Below are 23,818 nucleotides of genomic sequence, written 5' to 3' on the forward strand. Positions count from 1 at the left end.
CCGTTGAGACTCCCCTTTTTGTAACGCACCTCAAAGGAATATTGTTGTAAAGCGAGGCTCCAACAATTTCGGTTTGCGCAACGACTTCAAATCCATGGCTGCTCTGAATGCTGCTTTCTCTACTGCTTACTATTGTCTTGCCGCAAACTAACCCGGCAGCAACGACAACCACAATTACCAGCTCTGTTTCTGACACTAACAAAAGCCTGGCAAAGCTCAGAAGAAGAAAGTCCCGCACTCACCAAACCTCGCAGCCAAGAGTCCAGCGCAGTCGTTCCGCTGCAGGCAACCAGTCATCACACAGGGCTCGTTGCACTGCTCCCGGATCGTCGTTGAGCTGCTCAGCATACAGTCAACTGCATCTCTTCGCTGCTGGACTCCGTTGTCGCGATCTCACCGCTGGCAGACAGTTGTTTGAAGTCGGAGGCGATCTCACCGCTGCCAACCAGATGTTTGGATCGGACTGCTGGTACGATCTGTTGGGAACTCGGCGCTGACGCCCGTGGTTGTACCTGGGTCGCAAGCCCCAAGGGTAGCGTTGGCCTGGCGGCCTGGGGTACAACTGGAAGCATCCGAAGGTCCCGGCAAAGCATGAGTCGACTGGTAACAACGAAACAACTTGTTTATTTTAACATCGCAAAGAGTTGGCGGTCAGGTTTGACCGAAGTAGAGAGACGGGAGAGCACTTCACTCAACAGAAGAAATCGGAGCCCTCCTTTTGGCGTCCGGGGGCAGCTGTTTTTATACTCTCGCAGTTGAGGGCAAGAAGGAACCCCTCAAAAGACGAGCACGTGAATGTACAATGGGCTAATGGTGACGCACACTGTCGTAGCGATGCCGTAGCACCATGTCGAGCACGATCTCGTAGCACCCTGTCGAGCACGATCTCGTAGCACCCTGTTGTAGCGCTGCCGGTCGGGCACAATGACTGTAATGAGAGGATGGTCCCTGCTTTGGCATCGCCTGTTTCGGGCACAATGGCTGTAATGAGGGGACGATCCCTGCTTTGGCATCGCCTGTTTCGGGCACAATGACTGGAATGCGAGGGTGATCCTTTGCGGTCGCATCGCCGCAGTCGCGCCTGGAAACACCTGGCGATGAGTGTTGCGGCGACGACGATCGGGCCAAAATGTCTGCCGCCCTGCCGCAGTCGCGCCGGCAAAACCACGTGTCGCAGGCGAAACGCAACACGCCGATGGGTTTAGCGGGTGGCCATGTCGTTCCTGAACACGCGCGGATAAGTTTTTTGCCTGCCTTCTTTTCCACCACTGTGCTTTCCCTTCAGTTGACAGTCGACACGTGTGTTACCCGTATCCCTCTTCTTGTGCCCTTGTTGGCATGCCTGACTTATTGCCAGCTTAAATCTCCACCAACTAGATCAGCTTTCTGGTCGTTTTAAGCTTCAGCTAGATACTTGACGTTAGAAAACACTTCTTAATACAGCAGCATTTTGCCGCAGCGAACAATAATGGGAATGTAATCAACTTCTGTCATAGCGTGTTGCTTTGCTTTCCAGAGAGATTGCGTTTAGATGGAAACTGATGGCGCTTTTATCCCAGGTCTGAACCACCTCGGATGCACGCGATGAGAAGATTTGTTACTAGTAAAGAGTTTTCGAATAGGTGCTCCTATCTTGGCGGCCCCAAAATGCTTTGCGCACAGTGCGCTTGCGTCACGCGAGAGCAACGAGTTTTATAACAGGGTTAGAGCACGTTCTTTGCGTTGTGCGCATGGAGCACTTCGACAAGCGAAAATGGAACATTCAACAACAGTAATCGAAAGCACATCACAATAATTGCTCCTTCGTCACGCATTTCACCAATAAAATGAAGTCTGATTACTAAGGTAGAGCGATTATCATAAATTGTGCTGTGTTAAGCTCTGCATTACATTTCGGCCGACCTAGTAACGAAAGGGGCCTCTCCGCAGAACTGAGATGCGTTTGTGTTGGGCTTGCGGGCTGCAGGTTCTACCATAAGAATGATTCCTCGCTTAACCCCTATTTTTTGCATGAAGTGAGAGAAAACGAATTACCCTACGACATGTTTTATTGTTTCCGATTACTACCGCTTAATAAGGACTGGGCTCGAATGCTTATAGAAGGAGAGAGCCGTCACTTCGATTGATGCCGCCAGGTACGTTAACGCAAAACCTTTGCGCCGAATTTGGGTCGTAGCAGTGTTTCGGTGAAATAGCGCCACCGATGCAATCAGTGAACGCTATTTGTGTGTCGCGCATGCGGAGTGGCGCGGACGCCATTTCTTTAGGGCCGTAAGACTTTCGGCGCTCTCCTCTTCGAAAACTGTATACTTAGGCAAACCTCCCAAACTGCACCCGTGGCAGCGCCCAATCTAAATGACTTAAAATAAGATATGGGGTTTTACATGCCAGAACTACGGTCTGATTAAGAGGCATGCCGTTATTGTAGACTCCGGAATAATTTCGACCACCTGGGTTCTTTCACGTGCACCTAAGTATAAGCACAAGGTTGTTTTCGCATTTCGCCCCCATCGGAATGCGGCCGCAGTGACTGGGATTCGACCCCATGAGCTCGTGCTTAGCAGCCTAACACCATAGCCACTAAGCAACCAAGACGGGTATTTTAAATTGTGTAGAATTGAAAAAAAATCAGTTACATCCCGAAAGGCGAACCACTGATGGCGGCAGCAAAATAGCTGTAAAACGTAAGGTTATTAGTTTTGAATGAATGTTTGATGTTTAATGGCGCAAGGGCCAGGTATGGCCAAAGATCGCCGATCTAGTGTTAATGAGTTATAATTTTCATTAGTTTATCGGTTAGGTTAGTTTAGTTTATCGGTATAGGTTATTAGCTTTATCGACTGTCTAAAACTGCTGCTATAATATTTGCCTACTAGTTTAACTAAATTACCAAGCATGGTGTCACACGCGCATAGGCAAATATTAGCACATCTTAGTCGATGACCGTGGACACTCGTTGTCAGAACGCTGGCGTGAAGAGCGGCAGCAGCGGTGAGCGATTGCCTCTTCGGGCTGCTCTCGGTCTTCAACGCGTCGCAAGTGCGCTAACCGCCGAGGTGCGTTAGCGGCTATGTTGTTGCGCCATAGCCTGTTGTGGCACCATAGACTGGCTATAGTGTGGCAAGAGGTTGGAGGATTAAATTGCGGTCATGGCGGCAGCATTTCTATGGGGCGCGAAATGCAGAAGTGATAATGTCCTGTGCACAGGGAGAACATAAAAGATCCTCTGCTGCTCAAAATTAATCCGGAGTACCCAATTTTACATGCACCGTAATCAAATCATAGTTTTTGGCCCGTAACAACCCATAATTCAGTTTAGTTCCTCAGTGCGCTAAAATAAAGCGGAAGCCCACCGCAACATGGAGTCTATAGAAAAGGAGTCCTGTCCTTTCGCCCTCGAGCTAGGACACAGCGCAAGTCAACACCACCGTGTGCAGCCGCAGCCGGGGTAGAAAAGATGTGCTCCCCGTTTGTCCTTCAGCTAGAACACCGCGCAAGCCAACCACGCCATGTGCAGCCCCTGCCGGAGTAGAAAAGGGTTCCTCTCCTTTTCTCTTGGAGATAGAACACAGTGCAAGCTAACCATGCCATGTGCAGCCACAGCAGAGTAGAAAAGGCCCGCCTCCTCTTCTCCTCGAGCTAGAAGAAAGCGAAAGCCAACCGTACCATGTGCAGCCACAGCCCAAATAGAGAAAGGCTCCTCTTCTTTTCTCCTGGAGCTAGAACAAAGCGCAAGCCAACCATGCCATGTGCAGCCGCAGCCGGGATAGAAAAAGATTCCTTTCCTTTTGTCCTGGAGCTAGAACACAGCGCAAGCCAACCACGCCACGTGCAGCCACTGCCGTAGTAGAAAAAGGTTCCTCTCTTTTTCTACTGCAGCTAGAACACAGCGCAAGCCAAGCAAAACATGTGCAGCCGCTGCCGGAGTAGAAAAGGTGTCCTCTCTGTTTGTCCTGGAGCTAGAACACAGCGCAAGCCAACCACGCCGTGTGTGGCCGCAGCCGGAATAGAAAAAGGTTCGTCTCCTTTTGTCCTGAAGCTAGAACACAGTGCAAGCTAACCACGCCATGTGCAGCTCTGCCGGAGTAGAAAAGGAGCCCTCTCATTTTGTCCTGTAACTAGAACACAACGCAAGCCAAGCACGCCATGTGCAGCTACTGGCGGAGTAGAAAAATCTCCTCTTCTTTTCTCCTGGAGCTAGAACACACTGGAAGCCTAGCACGCCGTGTGCAGCCACTGCAGGAGTAGAAAAAGGTTCCTCTACTTATCTCCTGCAGCTAGAACACAGCGCAAGCCAATCGCGCCATGTGCAGCCGGTGCCGGAGAAGAACAAGGTTCCTCTCCGTTTCTCTTGCAGCTAGAACACAGCGTAAGCCAAGCAGCCAATGTGCAGCTACAGCCGGAGTAGAAAAACCTCCTCTCTTTTTGTCGTGGAGCTAGAACACTGCGCAAGCCAAGCATGCCATGTGCATCCGATGCCGGAATAGAAAAAGGTTCCTCTCTTTTTCTCCTGCAGCTAGAACACAGCACAAGCCAACGGTGCCATGTGCAGCCGAAGCCGGAGTAGAAAAAGGTTGGTGTCCTTTTGTCCTGGAGCTAGAACACATCGCAAGCCAACCTCGCAATGTGCAGCCGCAGCCGAAGTAGAAAAAGGCTGCTCTCTTTTTCTACTGGAGCTAGATAGAACCTACTGGAAGCCTAGCACGCCATGTGCAGCCACTGCCGGAGTAGAAAAAGGTTCCTCTACTTATCTCCTGACGCTAGAACACAGCGCAAGCCAACCTCGCCATGTGCAGCCGCAGCCGGAAGAGAAAAAGGTTCCTCTCTTTTTCTCCTTCAGCTATGACACAGCGTAAGCCAAGCACGCCATGTGCAGCTACAGCCGGAGTAGAAAAACCTCCTCTCATTTGTCCTGGAGCTAGAAAACTGCGCAAGCCAAGCATGCCATGTACATCCGATGCCGGAATAGAAAAAGGTTCCTCTCTTTTTCTCCTGCACCTAGAACACAGCACAAGCAAACGGTGCCATGTGCAGCTGCTGTCGGAATAGAGAAAGATTCCTCTCTTTTCCTCCGGCAGGTATAACACAGCGGAAGCCAACCACTTCATGTGCAGCTCTGCCAGAGAACAAAAGGAGCCTTCATCTTTTCTCTTGGAGCTAGAACACTGCGCAAGCCAAGCACGCCATGTGCAGTCACAGCCGGAGTACAAAAGGAGCCCTCTCGTTTTTTCCTGCTGCTAGAACACTGCGCAAGCCAAGCACGCCATGTGCAGTTAGAGCCGGAGTAGAAAAAGCTTCCTCTCTTTTTCTCCTGTAGCTAGAACACTGCGCTAGCCAATCTCGCCATGTGCAGCCGCAGCTGGAGTAGAAAAAGGCTCCTCTCTTTTTCTCCTAGAGCTAGATAGAAGCCACTGGAAGCCAAGCACCTCATGTGGAGCCGCTGCTGGAATAGAAAAAGGTTCGTGTCGTTTTGTCGTGGAGCTAGAACACAGCGCAAGCCAACCTCGCAATGTGCAGGCCCAGCCGAATTAGAAAAAGGCTCCTCTCTTTTTCTCTTGGAGCTAGATAGAACCCACTGGAAACCAAGCACACCATGTGAAGCCGCTGCCGGATAAGAAAAAGGCTCCTGTCCTTTTCTGCTGTAGATAGGACATGGCGCATGCCAACCACGCCATGTGCAGCCACAGCCGGAGTAGAAGAAGGTTTCTGTCCTTTTCTCCTGCAGTTAGAACACAGCGCAAGCCAACCGCGCCATGTGCAGCCGCTGTCGGAGTAGAAAAAGTTTCCTCTCTTTTTCTCCTGCAACGATAACGCAGCACAAGCCAAGGATGCCATGTGGAGCCACACCCGGAATAGTAAAAGGTTCCTCTCTTTTTATCCTGCTCCTAGAACACAGCGCAAGCAAAGCACGCCACGTGGAGCCACAGGCGGAGTAGAAAAAGGTTCCTCTCCTTTTGTCCTGGAGCTAGGACACTGCGCAAGCCAAGCATGCAATGTGCATCCGAAGCCGGAATAGAAAAAGGTTCCTCCCTTTTTCTCCTGCAGTTAGAACACATCACAAGCCAACCGCGCCATGTGCAGCTGCAGCCGGAGTAGACAAAGGCACCTCTCTTTTTCTCCTGCAGCGATAACACAGCCCAAGCCAAACAAGCCATGCGCACCTTCAGCCAGAGTTGGAAAACCTCCTCTCCTTTTCTCCTGCTGCTAGAACACAGCGCAAGCGAACCGCGCCATGTGCAGCTCTGCCGGAGTAGAAAAGGAGCCCTCTCATTTTGTCCTGTAACTAGAACGCAGCGCAAGCCAAGCACGCCATGTGCAGCCACAGGCGGAGTAAAAAAATCTCCTCTTCTTTTCTCCTGGAACTATAACACTGCGCACGCCAACCGCACCATGTGCAGCAGCTGCCAGAGTAGAGAAAAGGCTCCTCTCATTTTCTCCTGCAGCTAGAACACAGCGCAAGCCAAGCACGCCACGTGCAGCCGCAGCCTGAATAGAAAACGCTCCTCTAGAGGAGCGTTCCAGCTCCCTTTGTCCTGGAGCTGGAACACTGCGCCAGCCAAGCACGCCAGGTGCAGCCGCAGCCTGAATAGAAAAAGGCTCCTCTCTTTTTCTCCTGCAGCTAGAACATAGCGCAAGCCAAACACGCCATGTGCACTTTGAGCCGGAGTTGGAAAACCGGCTCTCCTTTTCTCCTGCCACTAGAACACAGCGCAAGCCAACCGCGCCATGTGCAGCTCTGCCAGAGTAGAAAAGGAGCCCTCTCATTTTGTCCTGCAACTAGAACACTGCGCAAGCCAAGCACGCCATGTGCAGCTGCTGCCGGAATAGAGAAAGATTCCTGTCTTTTTCTCCGGCAGGTATAACACAGCAGAAGCCAACCGCTTCATGTGCAGCTCTGCCAGAGAACAAAAGGAGCCTTCATCTTTTCTCTTGGAACTAGAACTCTGCGCAAGCCAAGCACGCCATGTGCAGTCACAGCCGGAGTACAAAAGGAGCCCTCTCGTTTTCTTCTGCTGCTAGAACACTGCGCAAGCCAAGCACGCCATGTGCAGCTAGAGCCGGAGTAGAAAAAGCTTTCTCTCTTTATCTCCAGTAGCGTGAACACTGCGCACGCCAATTTCGCCATGTGCAGCCGCAGCCGGAGTAGAAAAAGGCTCCCCTCCTTTTCTCCTGCAGCTAGAACACAGCGCAAGTCATGCATGCCATGTGCAGCTAGAGCAGGAGTAGAAAAAGCTTCCTCTCTTTATCTCCTGTAGCGTGAACACTGCGCAAGCCAATTTCGCCATGTGCAGCCGCAGCCAGAGTAGAAAAAGGCTCCCTTCATTTTCTCCTGCAGCTAGAACACAGCGCAAGCCATGCATGCCATGTGCAGCTAGAGCCGGGATAGAAAAAGCTTTCTCTCTTTATCTCCAGTAGCGTGAACACTGCGCACGCCAATTTCGCCATGTGCACCCGCAGCCGGAGTAGAAAAAGGCTCCCCTCCTTTTCTCCTGCAGCTAGAACACAGCGCAAGTCATGCATGCCATGTGCAGCTAGAGCAGGAGTAGAAAAAGCTTCCTCTCTTTATCTCCTGTAGCGTGAACACTGCGCAAGCCAATTTCGCCATGTGCAGCCGCAGCCGGAGTAGAAAAAGGCTCCCCTCATTTTCTCCTGCAGCTAGAACACAGCGCAAGCCATGCATGCCATGTGCAGCTAGAGCCGGAGTAGAAAAAGCTTCCTCTCTTTATCTCCTGTAGCGTGAACACTGCGCACGCCAATTTCGCCATGTGCAGCCGCAGCCGGAGTAGAAAAAGGCTCCCCTCCTTTTCGCCTGCAGCTAGAACACAGCGCAAGCCAAGCACGCCATGTGCAGCTAGAGCCGGAGTAGAAAAAGCTTCCTCTCTTTATCTCCTGTAGCGTGAACACTGCGCAAGCCAATTTTGCCATGTGCAGCCGCAGCCGGAGTAGAAAAAGGCTCCCCTCGTTTTCTCCTGCAGCTAGAACACAGCGCAAGCCAAGCACGCCATGTGCAGCTAGAGCCGGAGTAGAAAAAGCTTCCTCTCTTTATCTCCTGTAGCGTGAACACTGCGCACGCCAATTTCGCCATGTGCAGCCGCAGCCGGAGTAGAAAAAGGCTCCCCTCCTTTTCTCCTGCAGCTAGAACACAGCGCAAGCCAAGCACGCCATGTGCAGCTAGAGCCGGAGTAGAAAAAGCTTCCTCTCTTTATCTCCTGTAGCGTGAACACTGCGCACGCCAATTTCGCCATGTGCAGCCGCAGCCGGAGTAGAAAAAGGCTCCCCTCCTTTTCTCCTGCAGCTAGAACACAGCGCAAGTCATGCATGCCATGTGCAGCTAGAGCCGGAGTAGAAAAAGCTTCCTCTCTTTATCTCCTGTAGCGTGAACACTGCGCAAGCCAATTTCGCCATGTGCAGCCGCAGCCGGAGTAGAAAAAGGCTCCCCTCCTTTTCTCCTGCAGCTAGAACACAGCGCAAGCCATGCATGCCATGTGCAGCTAGAGCCGGAGTAGAAAAAGCTTCCTCTCTTTTTCTCCTTTAGCTAGAACACTGCGCAAGCCAATCTCGCCATGTGCAGCCGCAGCCGGAGTAGAAAAAGGCTCCTCTCCTTTTCTCCTGCAGCTAGAACACAGCGCAAGCCATGCATGCCATGTGCAGCTAGAGCCGGAGTAGAAAAAGCTTCCTCTCTTTATCTCCTGTAGCGTGAACACTGCGCACGCCAATTTCGCCATGTGCAGCCGCAGCCGGAGTAGAAAAAGGCTCCCCTCCTTTTCGCCTGCAGCTAGAACACAGCGCAAGCCAAGCACGCCATGTGCAGCTAGAGCCGGAGTAGAAAAAGCTTCCTCTCTTTATCTCCTGTAGCGTGAACACTGCGCAAGCCAATTTTGCCATGTGCAGCCGCAGCCGGAGTAGAAAAAGGCTCCCCTCGTTTTCTCCTGCAGCTAGAACACAGCGCAAGCCAAGCACGCCATGTGCAGCTAGAGCCGGAGTAGAAAAAGCTTCCTCTCTTTATCTCCTGTAGCGTGAACACTGCGCACGCCAATTTCGCCATGTGCAGCCGCAGCCGGAGTAGAAAAAGGCTCCCCTCCTTTTCTCCTGCAGCTAGAACACAGCGCAAGCCAAGCACGCCATGTGCAGCTAGAGCCGGAGTAGAAAAAGCTTCCTCTCTTTATCTCCTGTAGCGTGAACACTGCGCACGCCAATTTCGCCATGTGCAGCCGCAGCCGGAGTAGAAAAAGGCTCCCCTCCTTTTCTCCTGCAGCTAGAACACAGCGCAAGTCATGCATGCCATGTGCAGCTAGAGCCGGAGTAGAAAAAGCTTCCTCTCTTTATCTCCTGTAGCGTGAACACTGCGCAAGCCAATTTCGCCATGTGCAGCCGCAGCCGGAGTAGAAAAAGGCTCCCCTCCTTTTCTCCTGCAGCTAGAACACAGCGCAAGCCATGCATGCCATGTGCAGCTAGAGCCGGAGTAGAAAAAGCTTCCTCTCTTTTTCTCCTTTAGCTAGAACACTGCGCAAGCCAATCTCGCCATGTGCAGCCGCAGCCGGAGTAGAAAAAGGCTCCTCTCCTTTTCTCCTGCAGCTAGAACACAGCGCAAGCCATGCACGCCATGTGCAGCCGCTGCCGGAATCGAAAAAGTTTCCTGAGCACGAGGTCGCGGGATCGAATCCCGGCCACGGCGGCCGCATTTCGGTGGGGATGAAATGCGAAAACACCCGTGTACTTAGATTTAGGTGCACGTTAAAGAACCCCAGGTGGTCGAAATTTCCGGAGTCCTCCACTACGGCGTGCCTCATAATCAGAAAGTGGTTTTGGCACGTAGAACCCCATAATTTAATCTTTGTAAGAAAAAGTTTCCTCTCATTTTGTCCGGGAGCTAGAACACAGCGCAACCCAAGCACGCCATGTGCAGCTACAGCCGGAGTATAAAAAGGCTCCTCTCCTTTCTCCTGGAGCTAGAACACCGCACACGCCAACCGCACGATGTGCAGTTGCCGCCGGAGTAGAAAAAGTCTCCTATCCTTTTCTCTTGCAGCTAGAACGCAGCACAAGCCATGCATGCCATGTGCAGCCGCTGCCGGTGTAGAAAAATGTTCCTCTCCTTTTCTCCTGGAGCTAGAACACTCCGCTATATGGATCTCCCACGCACCCCCCTCCAAATGGGAGCGCTACACCTCTGCTTAGCCAAAATATAGTTCACCTGATTTTTTTTATTTGTTTTGATTTCTGCCACACAATCCTTTCAATGCTACAGACATGGTCAAATCCGTTGCTTTACTCTTTTAGTTTAGCCATAGAGACTACCATGAAAGCTTTATTTATTCGTTTTGTTGGTTTCATCGTGCTTTCTCTGTTAAATATATGTATTTAGATCAATTAGGACAGCCTCTTTTATTGCGCGTGCTTTAGTAAAGGAACAGTGTATGCGTACCAAAGTGTGTCCATAGGCGAAGTCTTTATATCGGTCTAAGCCTTTAGGTAGCGTCCAAACCGTTGGTGGTAGTATCCGGCAGCCGGTAAGCTTAGCGTCAGGATAAGATATGTGGCCAATCGAAACAAAGAGCGTAGAACAAATATGGTGCTGCAGAGAGAGCACGTTAAAATAGCTTAGGTGACCGTAAATGCGAAACAGTGACAAAATAGGGGATTAATTTTTGCATAAATAAAAGGACCAAGTATACAGCATGCTTCCTGTTGAAGCGCTTTCTCATTCCTGGTTAAATTTTGCACTGAGGTGTCATTTTCCTGAGCTTTAGTTCTACACCACGTTTATTAGCATAACTGACCGAATTCGTCCAGACTGACTATAATTTCGGTGTGATGCGCCATCTGCCACGTTAAAAAAAAATTGATTCTGCTGCAACAGAGTGGTAGTGCCGTGGGTCACAACACGGTCATGGCTATGGGAAAAACGCGGCCTTCCTGCATCGACAACAGTGGACACGACCGCTGCGTTTCACTGGAATTAGCACATCTAGGGTGGCGTTGCTACAGACGACGCTAGCGTCGGCTTTAATATGGACGAAACTGGTGAGCACTTAAGGCCCTAAAACGTGGTCTTAAGCTAAATTTCACGCAATATGGTAGTTCCTTTCTAAATATTTTTAAACCTGTTTCACAGACAGAGATATGTGTACCTGTCAGTTTTGTTTATTGAACGCGCCGTAACAGCAAGGCATTCCGATATTATTCGTCCACAACAAAAGCGAGTAAGTAGCAACTACCAAAAAGTCCTATTGGTATTGTTAAACAGATAGGTTTACGACTAAGTATTGTGTTGCGAATTGTAAATAGCGGTGTATCCATAACCAGTTTGAATACAGTTTGAAAGGTTTGTCTGTTCTATGCACCAAAAGAAACGTTGTTTCTTCTTATCATGTAGCAATATTACTATTGTTTCTATAATGCGAGAAGCGGTAGCTTTGACCATTGTACCGTGACCGAAAATCATTTTATTTTCATTTCAAGAAGGAAAGAAAGGAGCAGCCGCATGACTTCATCGCTGGACGAATAATGCGAGTAATCATAGCACTCTCGGAAGCATAGGTTTCACGCCGGCAGTCCTGCGACAGTCCACATTGTTGTGTCGACACGCCTGCAATCAGTACTGCTGATGAATGAGAAAAACTTGTGTGTGTGTGTGTGTGTTTTTTTTTTTTGCATCTTGCTCGCTAGTAGGCCAGTACTTCCTCCACACGGACGGCAGAATTACAGCGTCCTATGAAACCCGCATCCTCACCAATTTGATTTTCCAATTTAACTGACACCTGACAACTAGGACACCTGAAATGCCGGAAGAAATACGCAATAGATCATTTTGTTGAGCACTGTGATTGCAATGAATGACGTGAGAGCTAAGGGAGAAATTGCTGCGAATCGCAACTTACCTAAACAGTTTGAACGTGTCGTACTTCTTTTCAGATTCAATGGACACACCCTGTACCATGAATGTCCGCCGTTGGTGCACGTTTATGTTCTTTATGTGCGCATGTATTCTCTGCGGAAGAATGATCAAGGAAGCGACTGGTTGCTTTCCGTAGCGCACGGGCGTGTGCACGCACGCACGCACGCACGCACGCACACACACACACACACACACACACACACACACACACATACACACACACACACACACACACACACAAAATCATATGCTGAGACAATGCAATTATCACTACACTTGGTGATATAACAACAGAAACATTGACAAAAACATCACTCTTTTTCCAGATAATATGCAAAGCGTTATCGGGAAGCCGTTTATCGAAGCCGATTACAAAATTTGATGGCAATCAGAATTTTATTTGATGACAGCCCCTCACATTCATACTTTAATAAACATCTTCATGTGTAAACATATCAGTGGAACTCGCGCTATTAGCTTGGAATCACTTGAAGTTTCTTTTCTTATGTTTTGGCTTGAAAATGCTAGACATACGAATGACGCACAGGTTTTCGCATTCCCACGCGAGTGGCTTGTTAAATAAACAAAAACAATAAAAAGGAGAAAAAAAAAAGGCGCACAGTTTCTATAGGCGAAGTCGTGTTCGCTCCGATTTCCTTTTTTTTTTTTTACACGAATGTACGTTGTCGTAACATGTGAGTGTGTAGTTTTCATGAAATGGAGGGACAGCCTATATGGACTCACGCTCATGGGCACTGCCCATGAGTGAAAGGATGGAAGAAGACGGTGAGAGCGTAGTTTCTGCCGCACGTAGTAATCAATCAAATAGGGAGGAGGGCAGTGGCGTTGCGACAGGGGGGGCCGGGGGGCCGTGGGCCCCGGGTGCAAGGGGCCAGTGGGGGGGGGGGGTGTCATATACGTCTGAAGACACCCGGAAATTGTCGATATCCTCGCCGTCCTCGACTACAACCGGGGGGGGGGGGGTGACAGAAGACCTATGGGCCCCGGGTGCCAGACGACCTAGCTACGCCACTGGAGGAGGGGAGTGGGGTGGGGCTTCGTACCGCGCAAACGCGCAGCCTCTTCGCTGCTTGCCCAGTGAAACCTGACCGAAGCCCAGCTTTGTCTGGCTAGCGGGAACAGCTCTCGTCTCTCCATGAATAGTGTTTGCTGCAATTACTATTAGAGGTAACTCTGGCGCGGTGATCGTCCAGCCACCGTAGGAGCGATGATCAATACATGATTCTTTCTCACCTTGTTGCTTGCGGCTTCAAACGTTCTTGTGGCTTTGTTTATTACGCTTTATCTGCTTTCATAGGCCGCCTTCGAGATCTAAACTTTTCAAAATGCGGAATGGAAAAAGACTGCGCGAACACGCATAGTCGCTACTGATTCCGCCTGTCGAGGTGGCTAAATTGAAACGCACCGTGCGTGTCATCTCGCTGACTTACCAATGAGAAATACGTACACGTGTTCATGCCGCTTGTCGACGCATGTATCCATGACGCAACGCTTATAATATCGGGCTTCGGCGCTGGAGGTGCTGCGCTCAAATCTTGCGGTCCGGCAATTTTACTAATATTTATTTCATATCTTATAACGCAGTACTTTCATGAAAATGATGACTTCGTTAAGTCACGTAGCAACGAAGGCCAGAAGGATAAAGTTTGGGCAAATGGGTGCGCTAACCATCATTCCCGTTCTGGCTGAACCGCACTGTGCACCTCCCGCATCTACGAGCGCCAGGGTTTGCTCAAGTAATTAGTCTGAAACTATGTGCGTCTTTTCGGTAGTCTACCGATAACTGCATGATCGAGCGTGCATGCGGGGGCGGCAAGGTACTTCCGTTGTTCGAGTGGCTTAACGGGCTTGGATTGTGTCTTCTACTTCCGCCAAGCAGCTACGCCATCAATGTCATAGTAATTCAAGAGTTGTGCTCACTTCAAAAAACAATGGCCCGAGAACACTCTGCACATATGGCGCTCTAAGCATGCTTTATAAATGTCGCGTTCTTGTTGCACGCATAGAGGACGTCGTTGGCCAATCGCTGCGCCGGGTTATACGCGCTGTGTTTCATCGCCCATCAGGGCTGCCTTCCCAGACGATATACTTGCGCGAATTTGTTTTATTCTGGTTTCCCTGTGCGTGCCCGCACGTTGCAAATAGTCGGGCGCCTTTTCCCCCGAACTACTGCATAAAATGGGAGCGAATCACGGCGCCTAGTTCTGTAGTAGGTTCTGCATACCGTAACGAAGTACACTGACCCACAGTCCTGGGTCTACATGTATAGAATTAAGTGGTGTAGTAAATTTTGTTACGATAATAAATAAAGCGAATTGCCAAAGGGGCTACGCGTCGCATCAAGTATGAAGAAAAAATTGTTTGGCCATCTTGTAGATAGTAAAATTATAGTTGGAGATATGTAGCAGCAGGGATTTTACGTTGGCTAAATTTCATAGCTTCGTCACGCACGCATTGTTTAGAAACTGCATTTACAAACGCAGACATTTTTTTTAATGGCGTTGAGTTGGAGTCATGGTAACAGTGCAAATAAAGGCGAGGCAGTTTTTTTTCTATGTAGCAAATGCACTTTATTTCTTCGGTCTTCCGCTTTAAATGACCAAAGGGCCCGCTGTTTGATATCTCGTGGTTGATGCATATCCTAATTATATCACGAGAATTTAGGGTCCGTAGTGTGATACGTAGTGTGACAATATACTGAAGAAAGTTAAGCGTGTTACATTACCCGGAGCGAAATGAGGGCGCGGGTGACGGTGTCGCTGCCAGAGAATTCGCGGTATAGGTTGACGAACCCGAAGTGTTCTATTTTCTTGTCCCATAATTTAAGAACATCAATGTAGAACGTGCTCGACCAGTAGGGTGACCTTGAACCGGCTTTCCTGCAGTAGACAAACAAGTAATGCAAAACCAACTACAAGACTAGTCTTCCTAGTGATCATTGCGTTCTGCTAAAAGAGCAAGAAGCATAAGCATTCATAGGAATGTAAGGACCACAAATGAAATTAAATCGACCTGGTAAAAAAAACCAATGGGGCATTCTCCATTATGTACAGGTGGGATTGGGTTCACCTAACGATAGCGGTCAACAGGCAGCATTCCAGGTTTTCGTGATGTCACGTGACAGACAGGAGAAGTGGGGACAGCTCCAAAACGTTTGACCAATCATGGACGGCTGATTGCTCAAATGGAACAGAAGCAGTTTGGAATAGTTTTACGTCATAGCGCCCATTTTATTCGCTCTAATTTTCATTTTTTACGTTATGTCGCCTGTGGATGTTTGGCGCTTCACATTTTAGAGTTGTGTGCATGCCAGGCTTACTGCTCAATTAAGAAAACAATAAATGCAGTAGCTCAAGGTGACACGAAAACTGCTCACATAGATTGACACCTGGTGGAGCTGCCTGCTGCCTGCCTGCCTGCTGGCGTATATATATAATGTCCAGGTTGTAAGAACTGTAACGTCTCCAGTGGCACGCGTTCACGTGGCACATAGATAAGTTTGAGCCATATTACACAAAAATTTCATAAGATAACATGAGAATCGCACTGGCGAGCTGCCGAGAAATAAGGGTTGCTTAAGCAATAAATGAAAGAAAATGAAAGCCTAGCAAATGATGCGAAAAGCATTTCGTTTGCTTAATTACCATGCTACAGAAATTTCAAAAGCAGGTAAAACGACAAGCGCATATAGAAACAAACCGATGTGATTGCCAAGTGATTTAATTATGGGAAAGTACAGCGTTCGTCGCGTCCGTATATTTGTCTATGAATCTGTCATATACAGTAGAATCTCGATAAATGGCCATCGATTTAATTGAAGTGCCGCCTAAACGGAGCAGAAACTTGTACTGGGCTGCTTTTACATTAAGGCAAAAAAAGTTTGTTCAATAGAACCAGATTTTTTTTTTTCATATACGCGTAATCAGAAATAAAACATATTACTGAAAACAAATCTAAGCTGTCAATCTCAGCGTCGGCGCAATGTGCATCACTGTTTGAGTCTTTCCTGTCTTTTCTTTCCTGGTCTTCTCATCAGTTCTCCCCGTTATCGTCATGACTGTTCTTGCTCGCTTTTGTTGATGCCATGGTTAGCGCGGCGGCATGCCGCAGTAAGCGTTTCTGATGGCGGCAGAGAAAAACACACTCAATATACGCTCATGCTTGAGACGAAAATTAGAGTAATCGATCACTTGGAGAGTGGTTACTCCAACACGACGGCAATCTTATTTCAAAACTGGACGTCTCATTTTTCTTGCTGGTGGTATTTATGTTTTCAGCTACCAGCTCTAGTCAGCGGCTGTGTATGGGTAGAAACTTTTGATAAGTTTCTTTTTAATCAGATCTGCCGCAGATATCTGCCGTGTGCAATAAAGTATGCATGCTTAAACAAAGACCATTTTCTGTACCCTTGATGTCAATCGCTCAGTAACTGGAACTCCTGAGAAAAGGAAGTTACTTCCCCGATTCCTTCAGGTTCTGTTTAAAGAGGGCACTGTATATGCTGTTTTTCTTTATTCATTGTAACAAGAACTAGAGGTGATGTTAAGACACAGAACGTGGGTGGCTTGGCCTACCAAGGTGAAGCACTTAATTCGACGTCTTTATAGCTCGGCCTATTACCTCTCAACACATATAGAGAAATACTCACGGCGGCACGAAAGAGACGCCAAACGCAGTCTTGCGGGCCGAGGACGCCTGTTCGATGAAATAACGCGCTCCCGGTTCGAGACTGTCGTAGCCGTGTGTCAAGTTGTTCTTGCCGTCAGAGAAGAAGGAATCGAAGAAGAGCAGGTCGCACAGCCCATCCGGCGGGATCTCGGAGGCCTGCGCTTGCAGCTGGCTCGAGACCGTGCACAGGAGGGCGCCGGGGTTCACGGGTGCCGCAACTGTGAGCGTGAGATACGTCTGTGGCGACACACTCGGCGCATATTTTCCGCGCAGCCTCCGCCTTGTCATCGCCCGGCCCAGCGTAACGCGGCTACACGCTGCACTGCGTTACCGATAGAACACAGCGCCACCGCTACGTCACCCGTGGTATGGGTCACCGACGGTGGCTACAAAAACAGGCTACCCGGATGGGAAGAGTGGCTTTCTTCCTTCCGCTACCGAGACGAGCGTAGTGCTCGTCCGCTGCCATCGCTAATCGAATAAACAGTAATGGCGTTTTGTATGTTGAGATTCGTCCTTCAGCAGATGCGACATCCCACACGTCTATTGGCAAATAAACGTGATTTCGCAGAATCATTATTGACTTACCGCTCGAATTGTCACGATGCCTTGAGAAGGACAGTCTTGCTACCATAAGCTCAGCCTAATAAAGTCGCTGCTTTTTTTTTTCTGAACACGCTCGCCTCTGTGAAGTCTCTTCTTGCGCCGCGGATCTATACACACCGCCACGACGCAATGGCTCTGTAAGAGGCACTGAATTTTGTTAAGCAAGTTTCAATGCACCCATCTACTCAGATGGACTTCCATCTAGTGCTGACGATACTGAGCTAACCCGAAGAAATTTTCCTCTGTTTGTAATACGTTTTACTGTGCCCCGCAGAAAATGTCGTGCGTCTCCTCCTGATTACCCCAAGACTTTCTCATCTTTAACTGATGTGCTGCATTAACTTCGCATTATTTAGAAGTTTCCCACTCAGCTGTTTGACTTCGTGTGGTTAGTGTGTCTTCTCTCCACCAAACGAGTGCGGCGGGCTCATAAGCTTGCGACTTTGGTTCTTTAGGCACTTTTCATATTTATTCTACACCGTTGTATATTGTTCAGCTTTTTTTTTTCGTGTCGCTGCTATTTCTTTTAAATATTGTAACGCCACTCAATGTACATAAATTCTGACGAAGGGGTTTATTTGCAAACATTGGTTCTTTATAAATTTTTAAATCCCTTGTAACAACCACCTCATGCAACTACATTTCTCAAAGACCTTTTTTACCGTCATCTGTCTACACCATTTATGGCAAGCGAGCCCGGCGACCTTGTTTTCCGAGTTTTCCCAAAACAATGGTTAATACCTTCTGTCCCACCGCCGACACGATGCAGACGCATGCATCGGTCTTTGTCAAATTGTGAACAGCCGCAACACATGAAGTGTAAATTGATCGTATTTACTGCACAATTGGAAGGCATGCAAATTCTGGTACAGCCGAGCGTCTCTAAAACGAACGCTTGAATGAGATGACCTGTATAACGCAAGAATGATTCTGTCCTGGTGCTATTGTGAGCTGTGAGGTGCATGACCTTTACAACGACGCGACCTGTATAGCGAATGATTTTGAAGGCCTCCATCACATCGCAAGGAATGTGCTGCAGAGGGGAGGTATTCCGCAAGAGTCCACCTAGTGGACATGTCCATTTCGTCTGCTCCTGAAGTGCTGATTGGCTGCGGCGCCTGACGGCTGTGGACGCACAGCGCAGCCCAGCCAATCAGAACTTCAACAGCGGACGAAATGGACATGTCCACTAGGTGGACCATTACAGAATACCTTCCCAGCAGTGGCCGCCATGTACGGCGGGCGCGCGCAGCAGCTTAGCCCAGTGGGCCTGAGAAAGAGAGAGATAGGGCCGGCGCGCCATCTTTTAAGACCGAGACAGCGGCTCCCGCACGCGCGCGTTACGTGACTGCCCCGACGTGTCTCTTCTGTCGAGGCACGCTCGTGACCCGGCGTCGCGGGCAATGGGAATTTAGGTCCCGTTTCGCGGCTACAGACGCCGGCTTTGTCGCTCTAATAGGACATTTGATGCTCTCGCATCAAGAAGCTACACTGGGAAGGGATTCTGTAAGGGTCCACCTAGTGGACATGTCCATTTCGTCCGCTGTTGAAATTCTGATTGGCTGGGCTGCGCTGCGCGTCCACAGCAGTCAGGTGGCGCAGCCAATCAGCACTTCAGGAGCAGACGAAATGGACATGTCCACTTGGTGGACTCTTGCAGAATACCTTCCCTGCTTTCTCGGTCCGTCGTCTCGCGGGACGTCGGTGGCACGCGGTGTCCTTGATTGCTCAGAAATATCGTCCAAATTATTCCGCTCTACAGCTAGCTTGCTAATGCAGAAACCTAAAAAATAATAAGCCGCCCTAATTTATTGTAAAACTCCATAACATACCCCGCAAAGAAATTCGAAAAGATTACTCGCAGCACAGAACTCGGAGGACCGCTCAGCAGCGTTAAATTAGAAATTAATGATTTCACATTCAGAACTCGTAAGTACGTAGGTGAAACCGGATTTTTTTTAATATATGGGCACCCCAGGCGCATTTCTGCAGTCGCCGTGAGTTTCGGTATGAATGAAAGCGTGTGAGGGTGAGCCGGCGAATGCGGTTCAATCTCATGTGCGCGAGCGAGCAACGCGGCCCGGATCAGTGCCCTCTCCTGTGGTGCGCGAAGCAGGGGGGTGAGGCGAGGGAGGAGGGCGTTCTTCTCCTGCGGCTCCTACGGTGCCTCAAGGTCCTCCTCGCCCGCCGCTCCGTATAGAGTGGAGACAACCACGGCGTCTACTGCGGCGTCGCCCACACGAATCGCGGACGCCGTAGTGGACGCCGTTGGCGGACGCAGTAGGGACGCGTTGTCGGCGCTCTTGTGTCTTGAAAGCGATCTGCGATGTGGCTAAAGTGGGCGCCCGCGTGAGCCTCATCTTCGAAGCGATCTGCGAGGTTTGCAGAGTGCACCTAGTGCCGGTAGTTTCTTATGCGCGGGGCTGTCGACGTTTCATTCGCGCTGAAGCGAGACATGCATGAAGGTCAACTCGCTTGCTGCTGCCGCGATTCCTCACTCCAGAATTTTCACAGCGAGATTCGTGCTCATCGAGCGGGATGTGATCATGTTTACATATCCACGCGTGATACCGTGCTAGTTAATTTGGTTAAGACACGTTGACGGGCTAGTTGGTTTGAATCCATGATAGAATGGGTAAGCGTGACTGAACAAGGACGCAGAAAGATAGAACGTCCTAGTTGAGTCACGCTTACACATTCTATCATAGTTAACTTAGTTACTAAGCGAATGGCTGCATGTTCACACGGACGATAAAACTACTATCCTTACTTCGTACAGCTATCCATTTTGCAGTTCCGCCTTCCAGGTGGAACTGCGAATTTTTTATTACTTCACCGTTCTTGTAGCAATATTTTTTTTCAGTAAAAGTAATAAGAAGAAGCTTTCCCTCAGGCCTGCAGCAATTTCGTATTTCAATACATAAGAAATTCAGAAACGCCCTGCTAGATGCCAGTGAACCAAGTTGACGGAAAATTGTTGCAGGTAAGAAAGCAAGGCACAGTCCCAAATTCTTTGCAAAAATCGTGCAGTTTCGGCCGACAGTCGAAGTATCAATTGGAATACCAAGTTAGTAGATAGCTATAAGCCCTACGTATAGTAGTTTCCGCGGCTATATAACTTGTAAACATTCGCTTACATTAGCAAGCACGGTGTAACGCGCGCACAGGTAAACATGAACGCATCTCGCTCGATGATCGCGGAAAATCGCTTTCAACACTCTGGAGTGAGGAATCCCGGAAGCAGCAGCGAGCGAATTGACCTTCGTGCATTTCTAGCTTCAACACCAACGAAACAACCAAGAAAGTACAACCCACACGAATCTACCGGCACTACGCGCACCCTGCAAAGATGGCAGACCGCTTTGAAGATGAGGGCAGCGCGGGCGTGCTCTTTGGCGATGTCGCAGTTCGATTTCAGGATACGGAGCCCACGTGGCCCCGCCGTAAGCAGCAGCCGCCGGAGTACGCCGCCCCATTTCCTTCGCCGCACCTCCTTGCCTAGCGCGCGTCTGAAGGCAGCGCACTTCCGGCCCGTCTTCCTCGCTGGCACACGCAAGATTGGGCGCGTTCGCTGGGTCTCTCACGCGCTTTCACTCGCACACACAGCACATGGCACGCGGCGATTTTATCGTCGTTGGACTTTACACGCAACCTCACGGCGACGCCGACGGCAGAATGCGCCTGGAGTGTCCATATAATTGCTATCGCAGTAAAATTGCTGACGATCACTATAATCAGAGTTAATATAACCGACTCTACAGGAAAAGCTCCCCACCGAGCCCATGCATTGAAATCGGCAACCGCAAAGGCCACGCCATGTTGCTACGTAGTGCTAGCGCCAAGCCACAGACGATGAGATGCGATTCAGACGAGACATGCAATCAACGCGATCCCCCGCCTCCCTTGGTATTGTGGCGCCATCTAGTTCAGGCGCCTAAGACTCAGTTTTTCAGGTAGAGCCGTTTGCACATCCAAATTTTATAAATAGCGACCCGATGTTTCTGAGAAATATATGGAACGAATCTTAAACGTTGTCCATGCGTACGTGCCACGTGTAAATACTCGTTTTTTGGATAACGTTCTGAATATTTACAACATTGTTGCAAATAAACTCACAATTCAAATTCAGTTATTCTCAGCGCTACAAGAAAGAGTCGTTGCAACATGGAGGCGCCTTCGCGATTGCCGCTTTTGCCGCCCAGCTTTTCCTCTACAGTTAGTAAATTAACTCTATGCCCATGATCATAAAAGTTGGAATGCTTTAATCCTGTATTTGAGGTCGATCTAAGACACTGCCCTCTTGGATAAGCTGAAGTGAGATTGGGCTGAGTCAGTGCGCACAGAACTGTGTCACGTCGACCCTGACGTGAAGAATAGCTGGCTAAAAACACGTAAACATTGTGGAAAAATCGGGATAACTCGTAAAGAAATACATTGTCTTAAAAAAAACTGAAGCATAGGGTTTATAAATTCGCAACTCTGCAAGAAAAACAGACACCATAGTTCTCTAAACTGCATCTCATAGATCATTAGTTTAAAGGTTACTCAATATTTTTGAGATCTTTACGAAGTTTATTCTAATGTTCCACTTCGTAATTGGTGGTACATTTAGAAGCTTTGTATATTACATCATTTTTTTCGCTTTATCATTTCAGTAAGCACAGCTTAGATAACGGTTATAATTCCTTTACTGCTGAATGACAGAGTTGTCAGGTTCACTCTTCTCATGTTTAATATCTACTACCTTCCTTCTGTAGGTAGTATATTTTAAATGCAACAAACCTAATCAGAATCGCTGCATCTAATTCCGAGAAAAACGCTGTCCCCGTTCCTATGTCTGTAGGGGATTGTGAAGTACTTGTTAACCCGAACCGTACCGCAATTTCGTTTAACACGACACATACAGACCTTTGGTTGGAAGGCTTTTGCCGTACAAATTATAGGCGGCAATCGGTCTTATACCGCATTGCTGTAGGTACTAATGAAGTAAACCCGGATACATCATCTGCTCATTCCTTTCTCATTGATTTGTTTTCAGAAAAGACCCAGTGATAATTCATGCTTGCCCAAGATTTCTTGTCTTTGTCTTACATATATCCAGTTTGACTGATCTTGATGTGCCTATTTCATTTTTCAGTTTGCGATTTCTCGCAATAGTTTATTGGCGTAATTTCGTCGACATCCCAGTTCCTTGCTGTTGCCTTTTTCTCTAGATAAAGCATGTTATCTTTTAATTAAAGCTATTTTATTGCTGAACGTTTTTTCTACAGCATTATAATTTTTTCTTTGCATTTTTGCCTCTCGTACGGTGTATAGAGATTTATGTCACGCTTCCTTGTACATATGCCTGTGCTGCTCACTACTAAATTGTAACACAGGAGACCGGGCTTAGTCAAGCTGCAGTCAAACAGCTTTTTCCCGACACCAGCTTTTCTTGCTGAGATAAATAACATTCTGATTTGATTGGATTCAAAAATTTCTTCTGCAAAGGTTGCAATATATCGAGATAACTGCTCTTTCAGAAGCATATAAACCGCATGCAAGTCCTTATGACACAACCGCTGGACTGATATTAGTGATATTTGTTGCACTTGGAGATATAAACCTAAATACAGCAAATGCAGCAAGCAGAATTTTGCCTTTGGATGCCATAATCTTCACAGAACTTGCCTAAAGCAGTGTGTTTGACAAAAATTGAAACACGGAGTGCACGCATCCGTAACTCGGCGCCAATAACATATATCGCAGTTCTGCAAACTGCGTGTGCTGGCGCCACTGAAGCATAGATATTTCATATGTTCTTACAGCCCACTGGCAATCGCTACAATACTTAAGGAATTCTTGCCGAAGTAATACTCGCAAGTTTGTGATGTACTTCAGGATGGAGAATATTAGAGCTGTGTTGTCCGCTTTATACTTTTTAAGAGGTGCAGTTCACGCAAAGCATGGTATTAGCACTGAGTCACACGAATGAAAACTTGATTCTGGTGCTTTCTTCAGTTAGGCAGTATTCTAGTATTCTTGTAAAGCCTAGTCACTCCAAATACAGAAAAATATTCCTATATTTAGTATAGCGTTCAAGGTTTTGTTTTAGATGCAAGAACTTCATAAAGTGTCTTGCAGTAGGAGCGCATTGAAACAGTTTCTTCATTCGCATTTAATCCCTTGGAAACTCCTTAGCTAAAACTTCTTTAGTACGAGTTTTTCCAACTCACCGTAATATGTAGGAAGTGCTGTCGGTTCTTCCGAAGGTGCTTGCGGTGCCGCGGAGGTTGTATTCCGGGTCGGCGTGGCACTTGTACTCGGAGTGGTTGTGGTGGCTGAATATGCTGGACTTGCCGTAAAGAGAGTCTTTTCCAGTGGTGTGCTACTGAGTGTCATGGGTGTGTGCGGCCCCGGTGAAGTCGTAGAGGAACCATAGGGCACTGGTATTGTTATTACTCCTCCCGTCTTCTTTGCAAGAGTTTCTTTGTCGTCATAAGGTGGACCCGTTGTCGATCCTTCGCCTATAGAAAACAACAAGAAACACGAGGCTTGTAGGAATAACAATAAAAATAAGTATCACAGTATTCTTCTGAGCACGTGGCAATACCTTACGTATATATTTACTGCTTTTACGGAAGA

General features: G+C 48.4%; 1 protein-coding gene across 1 annotated transcript in view; it reads right to left on the minus strand.

The window, feature by feature from the left end:
• The window catches only part of LOC142563375 (uncharacterized), a 74,874-nt gene that overhangs the window by 37,509 nt on the left and 13,547 nt on the right, over positions 1-23,818 (minus strand). Inside the window, exons 2-4 of the mRNA XM_075673935.1 lie at positions 23,410-23,700; positions 16,569-16,806; positions 14,646-14,799 (exon numbers count right to left, since the gene is read on the minus strand). Coding sequence (XP_075530050.1) covers positions 14,646-14,799; positions 16,569-16,806; positions 23,410-23,575 — 558 coding nt within the window. The 5' untranslated portion in view covers positions 23,576-23,700. The remainder of the gene's footprint in view (positions 1-14,645; positions 14,800-16,568; positions 16,807-23,409; positions 23,701-23,818) is intronic.

Source organism: Dermacentor variabilis, chromosome 11 (assembly GCF_050947875.1).
Source record: "Dermacentor variabilis isolate Ectoservices chromosome 11, ASM5094787v1, whole genome shotgun sequence".
NCBI classification, from domain to species: domain Eukaryota; kingdom Metazoa; phylum Arthropoda; class Arachnida; order Ixodida; family Ixodidae; genus Dermacentor; species Dermacentor variabilis.